This window comes from Pseudonaja textilis, chromosome 2 (assembly GCF_049901715.1).
Source record: "Pseudonaja textilis isolate UNSWEBS1 chromosome 2, rPseTex1.2, whole genome shotgun sequence".
Classification (NCBI taxonomy): domain Eukaryota; kingdom Metazoa; phylum Chordata; class Lepidosauria; order Squamata; family Elapidae; genus Pseudonaja; species Pseudonaja textilis.
The window spans coordinates 241,074,473-241,091,304 of NC_141991.1; the positions used below are offsets into that span (position 1 = coordinate 241,074,473).

General features: G+C 36.7%; 1 protein-coding gene and 1 long non-coding RNA gene across 20 annotated transcripts in view; one reads left to right on the top strand and one right to left on the bottom strand.

Moving 5' to 3' along the window:
* Positions 1-16,832, bottom strand: part of NEDD4L (NEDD4 like E3 ubiquitin protein ligase) — a 301,315-nt gene that overhangs the window by 19,380 nt on the left and 265,103 nt on the right. For 10 of the 19 annotated variants that reach the window (XM_087927428.1, XM_087927426.1, XM_087927424.1 and 7 more), the window contains 5 exons: positions 14,932-14,986; positions 8,977-9,035; positions 7,511-7,576; positions 6,402-6,631; positions 3,049-3,170 (listed from right to left, as the gene is read on the bottom strand). In XM_087927428.1, coding sequence (XP_087783554.1) covers positions 3,049-3,170; positions 6,402-6,631; positions 7,511-7,576; positions 8,977-9,035; positions 14,932-14,986 — 532 coding nt within the window. Of the gene's footprint in view, positions 1-3,048; positions 3,171-6,401; positions 6,632-7,510; positions 7,577-8,976; positions 9,036-14,784; positions 14,842-14,931; positions 14,987-16,832 lie in introns of all 19 variants that reach the window. The other 9 variants (XM_087927427.1, XM_087927425.1, XM_087927423.1 and 6 more) reach the window with 1 other exon arrangement.
* LOC148127440 (uncharacterized) lies at positions 10,555-15,012 on the top strand. Its single transcript, XR_015742403.1, has 2 exons — positions 10,555-10,724; positions 14,587-15,012. It is a non-coding gene; the product is annotated as an uncharacterized LOC148127440 (long non-coding RNA).

The window sequence follows — 16,832 nt, forward strand, 5'->3', positions numbered from 1 at the left end:
CGTGAGTTTGATACCCTGATCTACAAGGTTTGGTTTTAATGAATAAAAAAAAAATTAATTGTGGATCTAGCTCTTAATTTATGAGTTGATTAACCTGAGGTGTGTGTCAGAAAACATCCATGGAGTTACATTTCTTGAAAATCCAGAAAAAAATGAGCAATTTCTAATAGGAATCAAGTGAGAAGAAAAAGTTATATTTGTCTGAGTTTGGGGATATAATTTATTTCTTGTGTGTGTTTTTGTGTAGCAACAGGGAAGAGGAAAACAGCTTCAAAAAAAGATAAACGATCTTTGCTGCAGATGATCCAAATTTAAAAGATGCATTGGTATTTATTTCAACTGAATGTTTTTCTTTATGTAAGGAACAATGGTTGGGATTTATCTCTTTGAGGCCACTGTTAGCTGTGGGTAGAAAATTATGATAATCTTTCTCCCTCAAATATGGCTGCTGGGAAGAATGAACAAACTGTAAGTTTTTGCTATCCACAGAGTAGCTAGGTCTTGAAAAAAGATAAATGATGTTGGTTTAGTGCTACATGAATGCATTCAGTATGAATCATTTTCTGAGAACAAGCTTAATGATTCTCAGTGAAAAAGTTCTCCAGAGCACAAAATTATACTGTTTCTTTGTATGACTTTGTAGCTTAGCTTGAAGATACTAATCAACCATTAGTGTCTACGCCTATCTGGAGAATCCCAATACTGTATTCAAGGTATTATCTGATTCATGTACTAGAGAAGGGACTGGGAGGTCTGTTCTATATAAACAGGACAACAAAAAAATAAAAGTAGAGAGCATATCTATACAGTTATGTGAGGCAAGAACTAAAGAATCAGGTTGAAATTCAAATCATTTCTTAATTGCGTAGCTTTAGTCCCAAAGGTGCTTTTTTCAGGAGGCAACTAGACTTTCTTGTTTTTTCTTTTGAAGACGTTTCACTTCTCATCCAAGAAGCTTCTTCAGCTCTGACAGGATGGTGGGAAATTGAAGGATTTATATTCTTGGATATAACCAAGAACCAGGTTAGGTGACCCTGAGGGCACAGATAAACCTCCAAGTGCTTCAATGACACTCTAAAAGGATGCAAATTACCAGCTGCCTGCAAGGAATATAAATCCTCCCATTCCCCCACTATCCTGTCAGAGCTGAAGAAGCTTCTTGGATGAGAAGCAAAATGTCTTCAAAAGAAAAAAACCAGAACGTCCAGCTGCCTCCTGAAAAAGCTCCTTTGGGACAATCATGACCTGAATGACTGAGAATCTCTACAGACTGTGTAGCTTTAGGAAACTGACTGAACATCTGGGTAGAGATCTGCATCTTATTCCAACCAATCTCAAAAGACTGTTTTTCATTAGGAAGAAGACACAGAAAGATTATACTGCAGTGCACATCTGGCTACCTTTTACAGAGATTTTAAACACTTCTGCGGACAAAGAAAAAAGAACATAGTTCACAATGTGGCCCAGTTTATTATCTTTATAAGGTACTGGGGGAGAGGGGGGTCAGTCCTTGAAACTGGTCTTAAAAAAAAACCCAGCAGCTGAGAAGGGCCATCATTTGTGTTGAAAAAGAGCTACCCAAATTGCTGGTGACTTTTTAAGCTGAATTGAAGGTGTTCATTTTGATGTAAAATCCTTCTTGTGGCTTAGGTGAAATTTATCTGCAGGACTGGCCATTTCCACACAGCCTGACCCACCATCTTAAATCTTCAGCAGGGCATTCTTTCAAGTTTTACCATAGGTTTGTGCAATCCTAATAATGCATTCATTAGAAGTCTGAAATTCACACTGAGTAATATTTCAGAGAGACTTTTTTATAGCAAAGTGTACCGTTGATAAATGACACCAGAGAAATTAACTAAGGACTTCCCGTCACTGAAGAAAATGTGAAAAACATGAATGAACTTGTGAAAAGGAAAAAAGGGGAAAAAAGCAAAGAAACATAAAAATATTCTTCGATAATGCAAATAACTTTGAAGATTAGTATTGACATCAGAAATCATTTTATTGGGATTCGTGGGCAAAAAAGACTTATGAGAAGTCTGGTTTTATATAGCGTAAGGGTAGCAAGATTATTATACGCACAACGATGGAGAAATATTCAAATATTCACAATGGAGAAATTGATTGTGAAGAGGGTAGAATTAGAACAGCTGGCAAAACTAGTCCGATAAAACAATAAGAACTTTTTATAAAAGTCTGAAAACCTTTAATTGCCTTTTTGCTAAAACACAGAAAAAAGATAATTGATGATTTCTAGATTTGAGGGATGAAAAAAGATCAAACAAAGGCCTGAAGGGATTATTGTAACATAATAATAAGGAGGGAAGAGAGATAATGAGTTTGTTTATACATGTAACTGATATAAAGAAGTGTGGGAATTGTCACTTTAATTTCTTTCTTCCTTTCTTTGTTCCTTCCTTTCTTTCTTTTCCTTCGTTCCTTCTTTTGCTTTTTTGTTTTTCTTTCTTTATAAACTTCTGCATTTGACTTTTAGCTATGTAAAGAAAACTTAATAACACCTTCAACATCCTCAAACAATAACATCTGCTTCACCCAGGTCCTTGGAAAGGACTAGATAGGTGAATGAAAATGCCAAAACTAAACATCTGGCTATGTGAACAACCATAAAGGACTGAATAGGTGAACAAAAATGCCAAGTCCAGTCTGAACATTTGCTGAGTGTGTGATGAACTACAACATAATAATAAATATTAGAAACAGGCATAGAGTTCTATTTGGAAAGGGGTGGCATATATAAACTACTGAATAAAAAAAAAACTCAGCTCAATGGGGAAAAATACTTGAAAATTATTTAAAAGGAGCACATGGGAAGAGAATTTCTTTTTTTTTTCCTCACACACTTTCTGCTTTACAGCTCCATCATAACAATTTTATTGTTTTTCAAGGCATTTATGGGAAGGAAAATATGTTTGTACTCGCAGATTCTTCTGAATGATTTGTATCTGTTACAGTATTTTACTTCCATAAAGCACTCTACTTCTGAGGCCCAAATTCTCTTTTAGAGTTATCCTTTATTCAACTCACCATCTAAAAGCTTTCCATGATATACAGCCAATCCAGCAACACGACCAATAAAGGTGAAGTAAGATAAATGGTCTTCATTACAAAGTCCAGAATTAGGATTGATCTGAAGAGTATAGTTGTCCCTTATTGAAAAAAAAAAAGAAAAAGAAAGAGAAATGAAAGGATGAGTTTCTTACGTACTTGATTTGCATTTTCCCTCAAGCTACACAAATATACCTTTATATTACTTGAATGCTATAACTTCCGGATCCCTTCACAAGTGGATTACTGCCTTCCTGTCGAACAGGCAACAAATAGTAAAAATAGGAAATGCCCTATAAAACCCTGTACCAGTTGTCAGCGGTGTCTCCCAAGGGAGCGTTCTAGGATGCAACATTCTTTACACTCTATATAAATGACCTTTGTGATCACCTTATTAGCAACTGCATCCTCTTTGCTGATGATGTAAAACTATTCAACACCACCATCAATGCTACCATCCTTCAAAAAGACCTTGATTATGTGACTGAATGGTCAAACAGTTGTTAACTCCAAATAGAATAGAATAGAATAGAATAGAATAGAATAGAATAGAATAGAATAGAATAGAATACCTTTATTGTCATTGCATTCTACAAATACAATGAAATTTGAAAGCTACTCCAGCACAGTGTCTTAAACACCACATCACAATCACACTACAGAGTATTTAAAAATTAAAATAATACAATAATAATTAAAAACCTAGTCTAAAACCTATCTAAAACATATAGTAAGTTAGATAGTTTAAAAATGCCACTATATACATAGGGCTAAATCACATATGCATTGTTTGATTCAAGACAATTATTGCCTTGGAAAAGAAACTGTTTCTCAGTCTATTAGTCCTCATTTTAAGACACCTATAATGCCTCTCTGATGGTAACAGTTCAAAATATGAATGTCCAGGATGAGAATGGTCTGTGGAGATTTTTAGTGCTTTAGAGAGGAGTCTGGTCTTTGCAATCTCTTCCAAAGAAGAAAGAGAGCAACCGATGATTTTTTTGTGCTGTGTTTACAACTCTCTGGAGCATCATCTTATTCACTACAGAGCATCCAGCATACCACACCATTACACAGAATGCCAAAATGCTCTCGATGGTAGAACGGTAAAAAGTAACCAGCAACTTCTCACCCAGACCACTCTTTTTCAGCAGCCTCAGAAAGTGCAGCCGCTGTTGGGCCTTCTTTGCAGTGGCCATAGTGTGGACTGACCAAGTAAGATTGTCAGAAATATGAATTCCTAGAAATTTAAAACGTTGAACTCTTTCCACACAGTCTCCATTGATATATAGTGGGAGAGGCTCTGCTTTGCATCTTCTGAAGTCTATAATCAATTCTTTGGTCTTTTTGATGTTCAGAGCGAGGTTATGACTCTAGCACCACAAGACCAGTCTGAGAACCTCTGACCTATAGGCCGTCTCATCTTCTCCTGATATGAGTCCCACCAACGTGGTGTCCTCTGCAAATTTTATTATAGAGTTAGTGGGACAAGAGGGAATGCAGTTGTAGGTGTAGAGCGAATACAATAGGGGGCTCAGCACACAACCCTGTGGAGAGCCAGTGCTGAGAGCAAGAGTGGAGGAAAAATAGCTGCCAATCCTAAAAAATCTTGACCAACTAATGTTCTGTCCTACACATAGAGACACTGGTTGAATCCCACTCCTGGTTAAAATGGTGAGATAATACTTCTAGGAAAGGAAGTATTGGTGAGGACAGTTTTAATGCAAGAGTTTGGGATGAGGTGAACTATTATGGGGTTGAGATTATGAAGGCTTATCAGTATCTCTGTGCATATATCTGAACGTATAACTAGTACATTTTATTAATAGTTCATTGTACCCAATGGCATGTCTCCAGATTCTAACATATTTCTACGCTGATTCTTGAAAAATCTTCAAAAATAAATTTTACCTGCAGAAACATTCTCCCTAATTCTTTACTGATTTCAATTGAGAAATCAGTAAGGAATTAGGGAGAATGTTTCTGCAGGTAAAATTTATTTTCAACCAGGTCTCTTTCTAGGTAAGCATGTTATTAAAAATTCTTACTCTACATGATAAGGCGGCTCCTGGAATTAGTTTTTTATATGTGAAAATATCTGAATAAGAATTTGTTTTCTATACTTCTCTCTTTATGTGTTTTTTATTTATTTATTTATTCTAATTCAAAATTAGAGAATGGAATACTGGAAACTCTTGTTATCTTTCTTGCTTCTTTCACTACCAGACAAATTTTACTTGAATTCATTAAGCACCTTACATGTGATTTTCAGCAGAAAGGGAAAAGGCAAACTGAAACAATGAATAAATAAATATTTGGTTTGAACACAGTGGAATGTGTCCCGACTGGCAGTGCCACTTAATTCAGGGAATTCTTGTTTCCTATCATTAAGGGCTATTTCAAAATTGTTCTCTCTTTTATGTTTGGTACTGCAAAATTCCAGCAAAAACAGCTGGTCCTTAATTAAATCTCTTCACAAAAGAAAAGGTTCTTGCAAACTAAAGCCAGACTAGGTAATATACATGACTAACAAACAAAAGGCAGCAGCTGGAGACAACTGGCCCAAATCAGTATTCCTTAGTATAACGTAGTTCAAAGTTCAAAACGGTACCTCTTCTGTTGAGCAAACACATTAAGATTTTAAACATAAACACGCTGAGGGAAATAAATTCATGGCATGTACTATAAAATACACTGTCCAAATTACACACTGAAAGTTATGGAAAACATTTATTACAATTAAAGACAACAGAATCCAACATTTATGTTGCTAAGCGAGACAGATATTGAGTTTTGCTTCATTTTATGACCTTTCTTGCCACAGCTGTTAAGTGAACCACTGAAGTTGCTAACATGGTTGTTAAGTGAATCTGGCTTCTCCATTGACTTTGCTTGTCAAAAGGTCATAAAAGGTGATCACATGACCCCAGCACACTGCAACCATCCTTAATATAAACCAGTTGCCAAGCAACCACATTTTCATCACATGACCATGGGGATACTGCAATGGTCATAAGTGTGTCATAAAAATGATCATAAGTCACTTTTTAAAGTGCTATTGTAACTCTGAACTGTTACTAAATGAATGATTGTAAGTCAAGGACTACAGTACCTGAACAGAATGATTTTTGTATTACTAATTTGTCTTTCTCTTGTAAAGTGGTATGGATGTTGTTGTTGGCTTTCTACCAGAAAGCAATAGTGAAAAACAACAATATAAAAAAAATGACTGAATTCATCTAGTGTAGCTGTAGGACTATGTCATCACTTATCTTACGGTAAAACCGACGGCCAATAAATGTCATAAACAAATACATAAATAATGTACTTACGTTGCTGAATATTCAAAGAGGCCATAATAGGGGTTAAACATTTCCTTGGACAACAGGAAGAACCATTCTCTGGCCACTCCTCCATAGTCAAGGCCTTTTTCTGATTCAAATTCTATCCAGAGTCTGGCTTTTAATACATCAGGTCTCTTCACTGACATGATTCTTCTATACGATTCTTCAAAAATATTATTTCTGTGGAGTTTCATCTCAAATCTGTTTGGTATATCAGCCTTCAGGGAAAAAAGAATATTCTATATATTGACTGGTCTGACTGCATTTTCCATATCAGCTATTTATAAAATAAATTGTCTAAGAAATATAACTAGGCCTTGTTTTCTTCTTTTGAATATAGTGCAGTGTTGGTGGGGGTTCAATTAAAAACATGTAGACTTCTTCTAGGTGGACAATGTGTCCTGTTGAACTGCAAATATTTCATGAAAAACATTACTCAAGGGCCTTTCTCATGGCCAGTCAATGAGTAGGTGTCCAGTCTTTCTTGTGGCCAAACCTAAAAGACCAAGGAGATGGACTGTCCAGTGACTGGACAGTGAGGGTATGTTTCCACAGCAAACTTGCTCACTCAACTGAAGTTAAGTAGATCAATGTCACCTCCAGGCTCATGCCTGAAGTCCCTTAGATTGCCTACTGTACATGGGAACTTTTGTGATGAAAGAAGAAGGAAAGAAATTTAACAACCAGGACAATTAAAGACAGGTGTTTGCTGTCTTAGCAATGGACTGGGGATGACATCAAGGCCCTCAGAAACGGTTACTAAAGAATTTTTCTGCTATAATGAGCAAGATATGTAGACGAATCCTTAGTGGCTGGAAAAAAAAAACAGTAGCAAAAATGCATGTGGATATGGTTGACCCTACTTTACAGGTAAAGAAAAGGCCGCCTGTGAAGTGATTAAATGGAAATTATGGGCATCTGGCAGCCTAAGGAACAATGGAATGGAAGTTGAAAGAGAAAAAAAAGGAAACAGAGAAAAATTCTGCAACTGCAGAGTGCCATAGCAAAATATATTGTAAAAATCAACATATATTAAGGAAGGTTATATTCCCTATATGGAGGCTACCAACTTTATTATAAAATAAATATTTACTTACTGGTTTCTTTAACTTCTTCCTGAAGTAGTCATATTTTTGTTTAAATTCTCTGGAATATGGAACAGCCTGGAAGACATGAACATTGTACTGTTAGTGTAAAGAATAAAATGATCATGAAAGAGCCATATTGGGGTCATCCATTTCTCTCTAATTATTCATTTCCTTAATCCTTCATTTCCTTAAACCTGTTGCCAATGAATCACTATGATACATATTCTACACCTGTTGAGATCTGTGATTTCCTACCCTTCCAGGGGCTGAATTTTGCACATTTTAAATTGCCCAATTGTCTCAGTACATATTGAAATAGTTCTGGTTACATAGTTAGCTAAGAAAGAAAGATGCATTCTAAAAAAAAAAAAGAAACTTGGGTGAGCTAAACTTTCACCAGAGCAAGAAACAGATGGAGTTTTTATGTGTTTGTATGATGAGGTCAGGACAAAACAAGAGCGTGTGGTCCCATGCTATTTTTGATCATTCTTCCTGAAGAACAGCAGAAACATGAAAGAAAAGTTCGCTCCCTTGATTTTGATCTTAGAAAACACAAATGTCAATGAGGCAGTTGTCCATATTCAGTGCACTCTTACTAAATAAATAAATTTATCTTTTTTAAAGTCATGTCCTTGGTCATGTGGTCACTGGTAGATAGTAGTCAGCTTGGATATTCGTCTACTTTGGTAACTGTAGAATGAACAATTATGATTTGTTTAAAGTTCATGGATGGACACTTTTTATGTTGGAACACACTTCATTCAATACAGGTGGCACTCAACGTAACCAACCTTAAAAAAGACTGTCTTCTGTCTATCAGATTCCTAATAGGCAGATGAGTATGACTAGAAGCTTATGTATGATTTGGAATGGGTTATAATCCTCTCTGCAAAATTAAGTTGACTGTTTGGGATTCTTTTTTCAGCATTTAGAACTATCCAAAGAGTGGTGGCTCAAAGGGGACATGGTGGCTCAGTGGCTAAGAGCTTGTTGATCAGAAGATCGGCAGTTCAGCGGTTCGAATCCCTAGTCAGTGCGGTGTAATGGAGTGAGCTCCTGTTACTTGTCCCAGCGTCTGCAGTTCCCAGCCTAGCAGTTCAAAAGCGCGTAAAAAATGCAAGTAGAAAAATAGGGACCAGTTTGGTGGAAAAGTAACAGCGCTCCGTGTGTCTTCAGCATGTAGTCATGCCAGCCACATGATGACGGAGACGTTTTCAGACAGTGCTGGCTCTTCGGCTTAGAAACTGAGATGAGCATTGCCCCCTAGAGCCGGAAAGGACTTATCATGCATGTGCGGGGGGAACCTTTACCTTTTTAAAGAGCTAAAGTGTTGGATGAGAAGCATGGGAGATACTAGTGCCACTGTAAGGGTGGGCAGAGGTACAAACATCAAAGTCAATCATTTTCTTTCCAAGTTAAAACTATTAATCACAGCAGTTTTTGCAAAAAATAAAAAATATCCATGCAGTACTTACTGGACCTGTAATAGCAGGATTCTGCAACCTGGGATCTTCCCACTGGGTAATTTTATTATCTGAAAATTAAACAAGAAAAATTGCAACACTTTTTTCCCCCTCTCGCATTCCATTTTTAAAACAAAAACAACCACAACCAAACAACAACAGTCAGGTACTATCAAAGAAAAAAAGGACTTTATATGTGAATATGTCATTTTAAAAAGCAGCAAGAAGGATTCGACTATTTTTCGGTCTCATGTAGCCATTCCAAATCCTGTATAAACTATTCTATAATGCAGAGACTGCATTCTGACAATGGGCAAAGTATTTTGAATTGAACCATTTCAGCCAGCTGTTCTGGGCTTGAAACAGCTGTCTGACGCTTCCAATGTTTCCAAAGTGGTTGAGGAGGGGAAAAAATCCTCTATCAATGTAGAGCAGTAATTTTGCACTTGGAAATTTTGAAGTTTGAATGGTTTGAATTCAAAATATTTTGCACTGCGATGGCAAATCCTAAAGGGAAAATATTTGAGTACACTGGTTTCAGCATGATTGCAATAGATTTATTACATATATTATGTGATGTATTTGCAATCCCTAACCAGCACTGGATTTTACTTAGGGTATTCCAACCCTCCTTTGGAATAACAGAATCCTTTAAGAAATGCTTAAGTCCTTTTCTTAAAGGTTGATTCCATCTTTTTTAGAAAGAGGAGTGTCAACTCAAGGCCTACAGGCTGGATGCAGCCGGCGGGGTGCTTAAATCCAGCCCATGGGGCCAGTCCGCAAATATCAAGGGACTGGCCCACTGGCAGCTAAAATGGGCCACCTTGTGCCTCATTTTCACCCTCCATGGCCTCCTGCAGTAGTCTGCCAGCTGAAACCAGGCCAAAAACAGACCCAAAACAGGCTGAAATGCAGGGCGAACATGGGCGAAAAATGGGCCACACGGCCTGTTTTGGCTTAGCAGGGTGCTGCAAGAGGCATCTGTCCTACCCCCCCCCCCGCCACCAACCCGCAGAGGAGAACTACGATGCTGATCCATTTACAGCATATTTATTTGCCTACAATTAGGGAAAAGATTTCTTTATTCTGAAATCTTTATTACAGAGACCAGAGCAAGGTTAGGAATTTAAGGCATGCAATAAAGAAGTGACATAAGAATCTGGAAAAAGAGTTCCAATAATTTGTCATTCATTTAAAGCTCTCCTTCTACGCTCTAATAACCTCTAACCAATTCTTTTTTAAAAAAAACAGGGTGTTTTATGATGGTAAAATATAAAACAATGGATGTTGCTGTCCATGTTATGATGGGGAGGCACTTAAGCTGGTACTCAAATCATGAGATTGGGCAATCACAGGAATTCTGGGCAACTAATATAAAACTGCTTTCCACAGTTAGTTGCCAAATGCTCTCCAGCCTGGTTGTTTGACTTCTAATTGCTGGTGTTCTAGCAAAAATCTAATAGAATTGTTTGGAAAGCACACTTTGCTATTTTTCCTACCCTAGCTACAAGCTATTTTGTTTGTTTTATACTTTTTGGTATCTTTTTTTCCCCACTGTGTTGAACACCTTTTAATAAGGAACAAACAACCCTTCTCCTGTGCAAATAATTTAATACCTGAGGCAACTTCTGTTAACCATTGCTGCCTACAAGGCTGAGCAGAGGGATTTGCCTTACAATATTCTCACAATGACTCTTCCAGGGAGGGAAGAAGGAAGGAAGGAAGGAAGGAAGGATCATTATTGTTCCCTCATCAACCAAGTAAGTTAAGAGGATGTGGGCCCTCTTGCTAAATAGAATTTGGTTACAGTGCAGAGATGTTTAAAGAAACTACTGTCATTTATTTTTACTTCTCTCTATCTAGTCTAATTCAAAATTCTTATTTCATAAAACAGATTGTATATTTTCTTAGTACAATCATTTTTTCTTAGGAAACAGCTTTATGGGCAGCCCCCACAAACAAGGAAAAAACAAAATCTTACATGGCTTTCTGGAAGGATAAGATTGAAACGGGTTTCTAAGTACAAAATGCATTTTTCCAGGAAATGGCACAGCACAACATTACAACATATTGTTGACATTCAAGAAGCTATTAAGGACCTGGCTATTTTCCCAGGCTTTTCCAAAGTGACGGTGGAACCCCCCTCACTGGATGTGGTTTTTCTGATTATGTGTTGTTTTAGGGATGTTCATGATTTCTTTTTGTCTTTTGTAATTAAAAACAAAACAAAACTGTAAGCCATCAGGAATACTTGGAAATTGGACAGCCTGTCAATTGTATGTATGTATAAATAAATCAAAACAAAATACAGGTATTCCTTGACTTATGACTTGGTTGCTTAATGACTGTTTGAAGTTATGATGAACCCTCTCCAAAATCCACGTAGAGCCTGATTTAAAAGTTACAATGGCTGACACAACCTATGGTCATGCGATTTTATTTTTGGTGCTCATCTTTATGGCAGTTTGCAGCATTCTGCAGTTAAAGTGACTGCAAGTTTCAATGTTTTTTCGACTATTTCTGGTGATTACTTCTGATTTCTGGCAAAAACACCCTTGGGTAAAATAGATTCATTTCACAACTGCAAAAATGCCAAAAAAGAAAAAAATGAAAATCAGATCCGGCCATGTGATACCTCAACTTATGACTGTAACAACCTATGACTGAAATCTTAGGCTTAATTACAGTCATAAATCGAAGACTATCTGTTGCACTACTGTAAACTTGTGTTATATGACTGGGCTGCATTTCCCCCCTAGAAACTCCTTCTAGACTGATGAGTCAACTGAGGACACATTTATCAGAGGAAAATTATAAATGATTCATATTGATAACACCCCATTCCACTTTGCTAATTGGCGAAGTGGTTTAGATGAAGCGCTGTTTGAGAGCACGATGGAATCAAGAATGCTTAAAACCATTTTTTTTAAAAAAAAGACAGCTGTAGTGGTTAGCCACAAAAACTTCCATCATTCACAGTTAAAACTACCTTTACTTTGGCCCTAACAAATGAATTTCCCAACTGTAACTGTTAGGAACTTAAAAGTGAAGTAAATTAAGATTTCTTTCAAATTTTCAGGTGTATGCAATTGGTAGTATTTATTTGCTAGATTTATATCCTGTCTGTCCTTTGGGAGTTTAAGGCAATGTACACAAGCAATATACCAAACTTATATGGTAGGTTGGTCTGAGTGATGGTAATGATCCTCAAAGTTATCGGAAAGGTTATATGGACATTATCAATTCACAACTGCAATGTGTCAAAAAATCATTGTTTTTGTTGAGACCTTCAGTGATTGCCTGAAAATGTCTGATGTATGCAAGTTGAACTTAAAAATCCACTTTTCTAAAACAGTCACTGTTTTAGAAAAACAGTCTTGTTTAGTCTTTTTTTTTTTTTAGAAAAAGAGTTTTATGACTGTTGTATCATCACTTTCACAGTTGGGCTCAAATGATCTCAACCAGTTTTGGAATCTAGGGCTGATCTTTTTCCAGTTGGGTTATGATTCCTTGTAACCTACAACTGCATAACAAACTTGTCTCCCTTCCTTACCTACCCACCTCCATCATCTCAGTTAAAATCCTGGATCAGTTTCTCAGCCTTGGCAACTTTTAAGTGCTGCCTGGGGAATTCTGGGAGTTGAAGTCCACACATCTTAAAAGTTGTCAAGATTGAGAAACAGTGGGTTAGCCACTCTATGATGAAGATTTGATGGAGTGGGCTGCAGCTCATGAAAGCTGATGCCTTTTAATAAAATGTGTTAGTTGGAGAAAGTGATACCAGACCTCTCTTGATTATTTACTGTTGTAAATTTAAAACAGACCTCCTCCTGCAATGCCAGAGTTAGACTTCAGCCTATGTCCTGAGTATTAACCCAACAACGTAAAGTCTGGTCCTCTTAATTAGCAAGTAGCTCAAAAGAACTGTCTGCTCCAGTTTTTGTTACATAAATGCTGCTTTGACCAATAAAGTTCTATCTGGCTTGGCATCTATAGCGCTAACTTTTCCAACCAGAATAGAAGTTCTGGGGGAAGGAAACTGTTTTTCTTCCCGTAAGTTATTAATCATTCCTCATTTCTATGAAGTGAGGATGCTGAGGCCAGCAGCAATTCTTCTACTGCTGCCCTGATCCTATGGTTAGTATCAGATATGCTCCTTCCCTGATGGGATTTGAGAAAATGCTACAAAGACTTAATGCATAATTGCTGCTATTGTTTTCATGGGATTGTTTATATGTTGAAGTTATTTGGTTTGGAGGAGTTGAAGTTGGAGTAATTTATTTTAACATGCGTTTACTTTCTTTGCAGCATCTTAACATTTTCTTACATTTTCATTATCGTATTTATAATGCTTTCTCATGTTATTATTACTGTAAACCTCCAGGAATCCATATGGTGCATTCATATAAACGTGATTCATAAAATAAAATCATTAAAATAAAATAAAGTCTGAATCCAGCACTAAACTGGCACGGCCATCTGTCTTATCTTACAGGATAAAAAGATGCACCAAGGAAGGCGAGAAATATAAATGATTGCAAGGCTGCAGTGATTCAACCAAGCTGGTTTTAAGACATTTTTAATTCCAAACAAGGCTGAGATTCACTGAGCTGTGCCTGATTTTACTCTACTGTCTTTATGGCAGCAGAAAACATACGTATTTCTACTGCTGCTACAAAGGGCAAGGCCTTAGAACTGATGATGACAGGAAATATACAATGTACCTATTTCAAGGAAATATACAATGCACCTATTTAATATACAATGCACCTATTTCAGTATCAGTGCAAAATTTTTAAAAAGGTGACAACCATCTGAGGAAGAAGAACTATTTAAGAGGAAAAGGAGGGTCAACAATAGAAAATGCACTTCTGTCTTCCAAAAGTAGTGAAAAAAAAATTGGCCATGTAGCACTTAGGCATTTTTTTAGTTAATTCTATAACAAATCTAGGAAGAGGTTAATCTGGTTCTAAATGTTGTCCCCATTTTTATTTTATTTTAAAGGATATGGTTTTGCTTAAAAACTTCATGCATTTTCAAGATTCAGCAGCTACTTTATCCAGGCATTCTTTATAAATAAATTAACATTATGCAACTAAGTACCATTGTTAATTGATGGATATTCAAAGACAACAGAGATTAAAACACTGATGCAATAATTTTAGAAGGTTAATTTTTCAAGTTTCATACAGATGTTTTCCTTTCTATATTTTCGCTCAAGGGCATGTTGAGCAATTAATATGCATTTATGATTTTTTTTAAAAAAAATATCACAAACATTCCCAGTTGAAGAACAATTATTTCTGTTGCCACTTGAAAATCAAAACACAACAAAGATCCACACACTTGTTCAGAAGTGCTGTAATAGGACATATCTACAATGAAACGCCATTTAGACTAGGACTTCAAGGAACAAAAGTAGATAGAGATTAACAGGGTGGGTGCAAACTAACATGCCACAAATAGAAAATAAGGTCAGAACTGGTGTTGCCCCCAAGACCTACTTTAATTAATTTGTGAGGAGAAAGATTCTAGCAAAAATTTCTTCTACTACTTGTGTTATATTCAGACTCATGGCTGCATTATTCTTTTTTTTTTTCTCATCTTATTTTCTATTCCTAGAGTGTGCTTCCATTTATTAATAAGTGCATATAAGCCATGGGATCCATCCACAACATCAAAGAGAAAAAAAAGAAAAGAAAATCCAAAAAAACTCAACAAAAACAACCACAAAGAAGAAATGTTAATGCTTCACAAGATCAAATAGGGACAAAGCTTGATGAGCCAATTAAAGCAAGCTTTTGGTGAATTGTACAGTACCGTAAGAGGGCACTAAGTCTCGGGTATGAATCTCGCCACATAGTAACACCTGGCTTCCTAAATGAAGAGTAAAATTACAAAGCTTTCACTTCAATAAAGATTACCGCCCTTCATCTATTCGCTTGTAGAGCCTGCATGCCTACTTACTATGATCTATATAAAATGTTCTTCCATCCAAATGAATCCTTTCCTCCCAACCAGGCTGTAATTAAAGAACAACAAAAACAACATCAGCAGCAGAATTAATATTTATTCCAGCATTATTATGTTCAAACACTTCTAGACAGGCATATATTGTAGCTTCATTTATTCTCCCTTACATTTTAAAGAATGTTTCATGCATTATATACAAAAAATTGAAACTGTGGAGTTCACCAATATGACCTAATCTGTGTCTAGCAGAGTCAATTTTGGGGGGAAATGCTATCTTCTGATGTTGAATAAGAAGGAAACTAATTCCAAAGGACTCTATGGGGATTTGTTTCTTCCAGTAAATAGATTGTTGTAACCAATGGTTTATTGTCAGTCCCCTGACTTAGGGTGCCACTGAATCTTGCCTATAAAGAAGAATATTTGTAGCTCAGGGTTGAAATGAAGGATCCTTGGTCTCTTTGAGCTTGATGGTTTCCTTGCAGATGTTTCATTATCCAAACTAGCTAATGTTGCATATGTAGAACACATATGTAGCACTTATATGTGAAATTATTCTTGAACTAGTCCAGAAGTAGCACCCTTTTGAGGTGGAAGGCACCTCTGTACAGTTTTCCCACTGTTTCTAACACTCCCCTGAATCCAAATTAAAGAGTACAAATAAAATAAACAGGTGAATATAATTTAAATAATTGAAAGGTAGCCAAAATATGAGATGTATCGTAAGGACAAAGAAACCTTCTGAAAATTGGCAATCTTGTGCATAGTGATCATTTTAATTAATCCATGTTATAAGAGGTCAGGGATTAAAGCAGTACCAACTCTCGAGCTATTTGCTTTCCAGGAAATGCTACGTCATTTTGCTTTTCCAGGTGCCTATAAGATCTCAAAGGGAGAAGAGAGAAAGCACATCTTCCTCTCTCTGCATCAGGCGTGGGAATGAGATGGCTTCTATTTCATTAAAAAGAATTACAAATGTAATTTAAAAAAAATTATTCATTTCATATGGGTATGTATGTATGTATGTATGTATGTATGTGTGTGTGTGTGTGTGTGTAAAGAGATGGCTTCTATTCAGCAGTGGGATCCTACCTGTTCCACTACCAATTCGGTGATCGCGTGTGCATGCGCATGCACCTAACACGTGCGTGCACCTTTCCTCACACCAGTTGATGCCTGCAGCACCAATCAGCTGACGGGATAAAGAGGAGAAAAGCTCAGGGTTGGGTGGGAGGGCCATCCTGCGCTTTTCTCTTCTTTCTCCTCTCAGCTGATTGTCAGACTTTTTCCCTCCTCTCAGCTGATCATTAGGGGCTTTTTTTTTTTTTTTACTACCGGTTCGAACCGGTAGCATGCCACCACTGCTTCTATTTCTTAAGTTGTGCATAAGTGGAAATGGCCAAGAGTACAGCTGCTTATGCAGCTGCCTCCTCCAAAGCTCGTATGTTCCTAGACATTAACTTTCTTTTTAAAAAAAAATCAAATAATTTCGTTCCATCTCATTAGCATTTTGTAAGAGGGAAGAGTCAGAAAATGTGTTTTTCAGGAAAATGCCCAACTTGCCGGTTGGAAGCTTCCATCGAGAAGATGACACATTTTGCAGGACTTTTGTTTGGGAAAAGGACTTTTTTGTTTCCTCCTTCTCCAGGGGTGGGGAAAATAAAAGAGAAGAAAGGGTATTGTTCTCACATAGATTTTTTTTTTTTTGGTCAAAAATTGCGAATATGTCTTCTTCCCATCTCCTCACACTGGGATGCAATACTTGTGAAGTCCCTATTTGCTGTGTTTTTTGGTGCATGGGATGTGCTTTTGTAGCTGGATTGAATTTTCTCCTTACTGTTTTCTGAGTTTAATTGTTAGCTATCCAGAGTCATTCTGGAATTAGGTACATCTTAAAA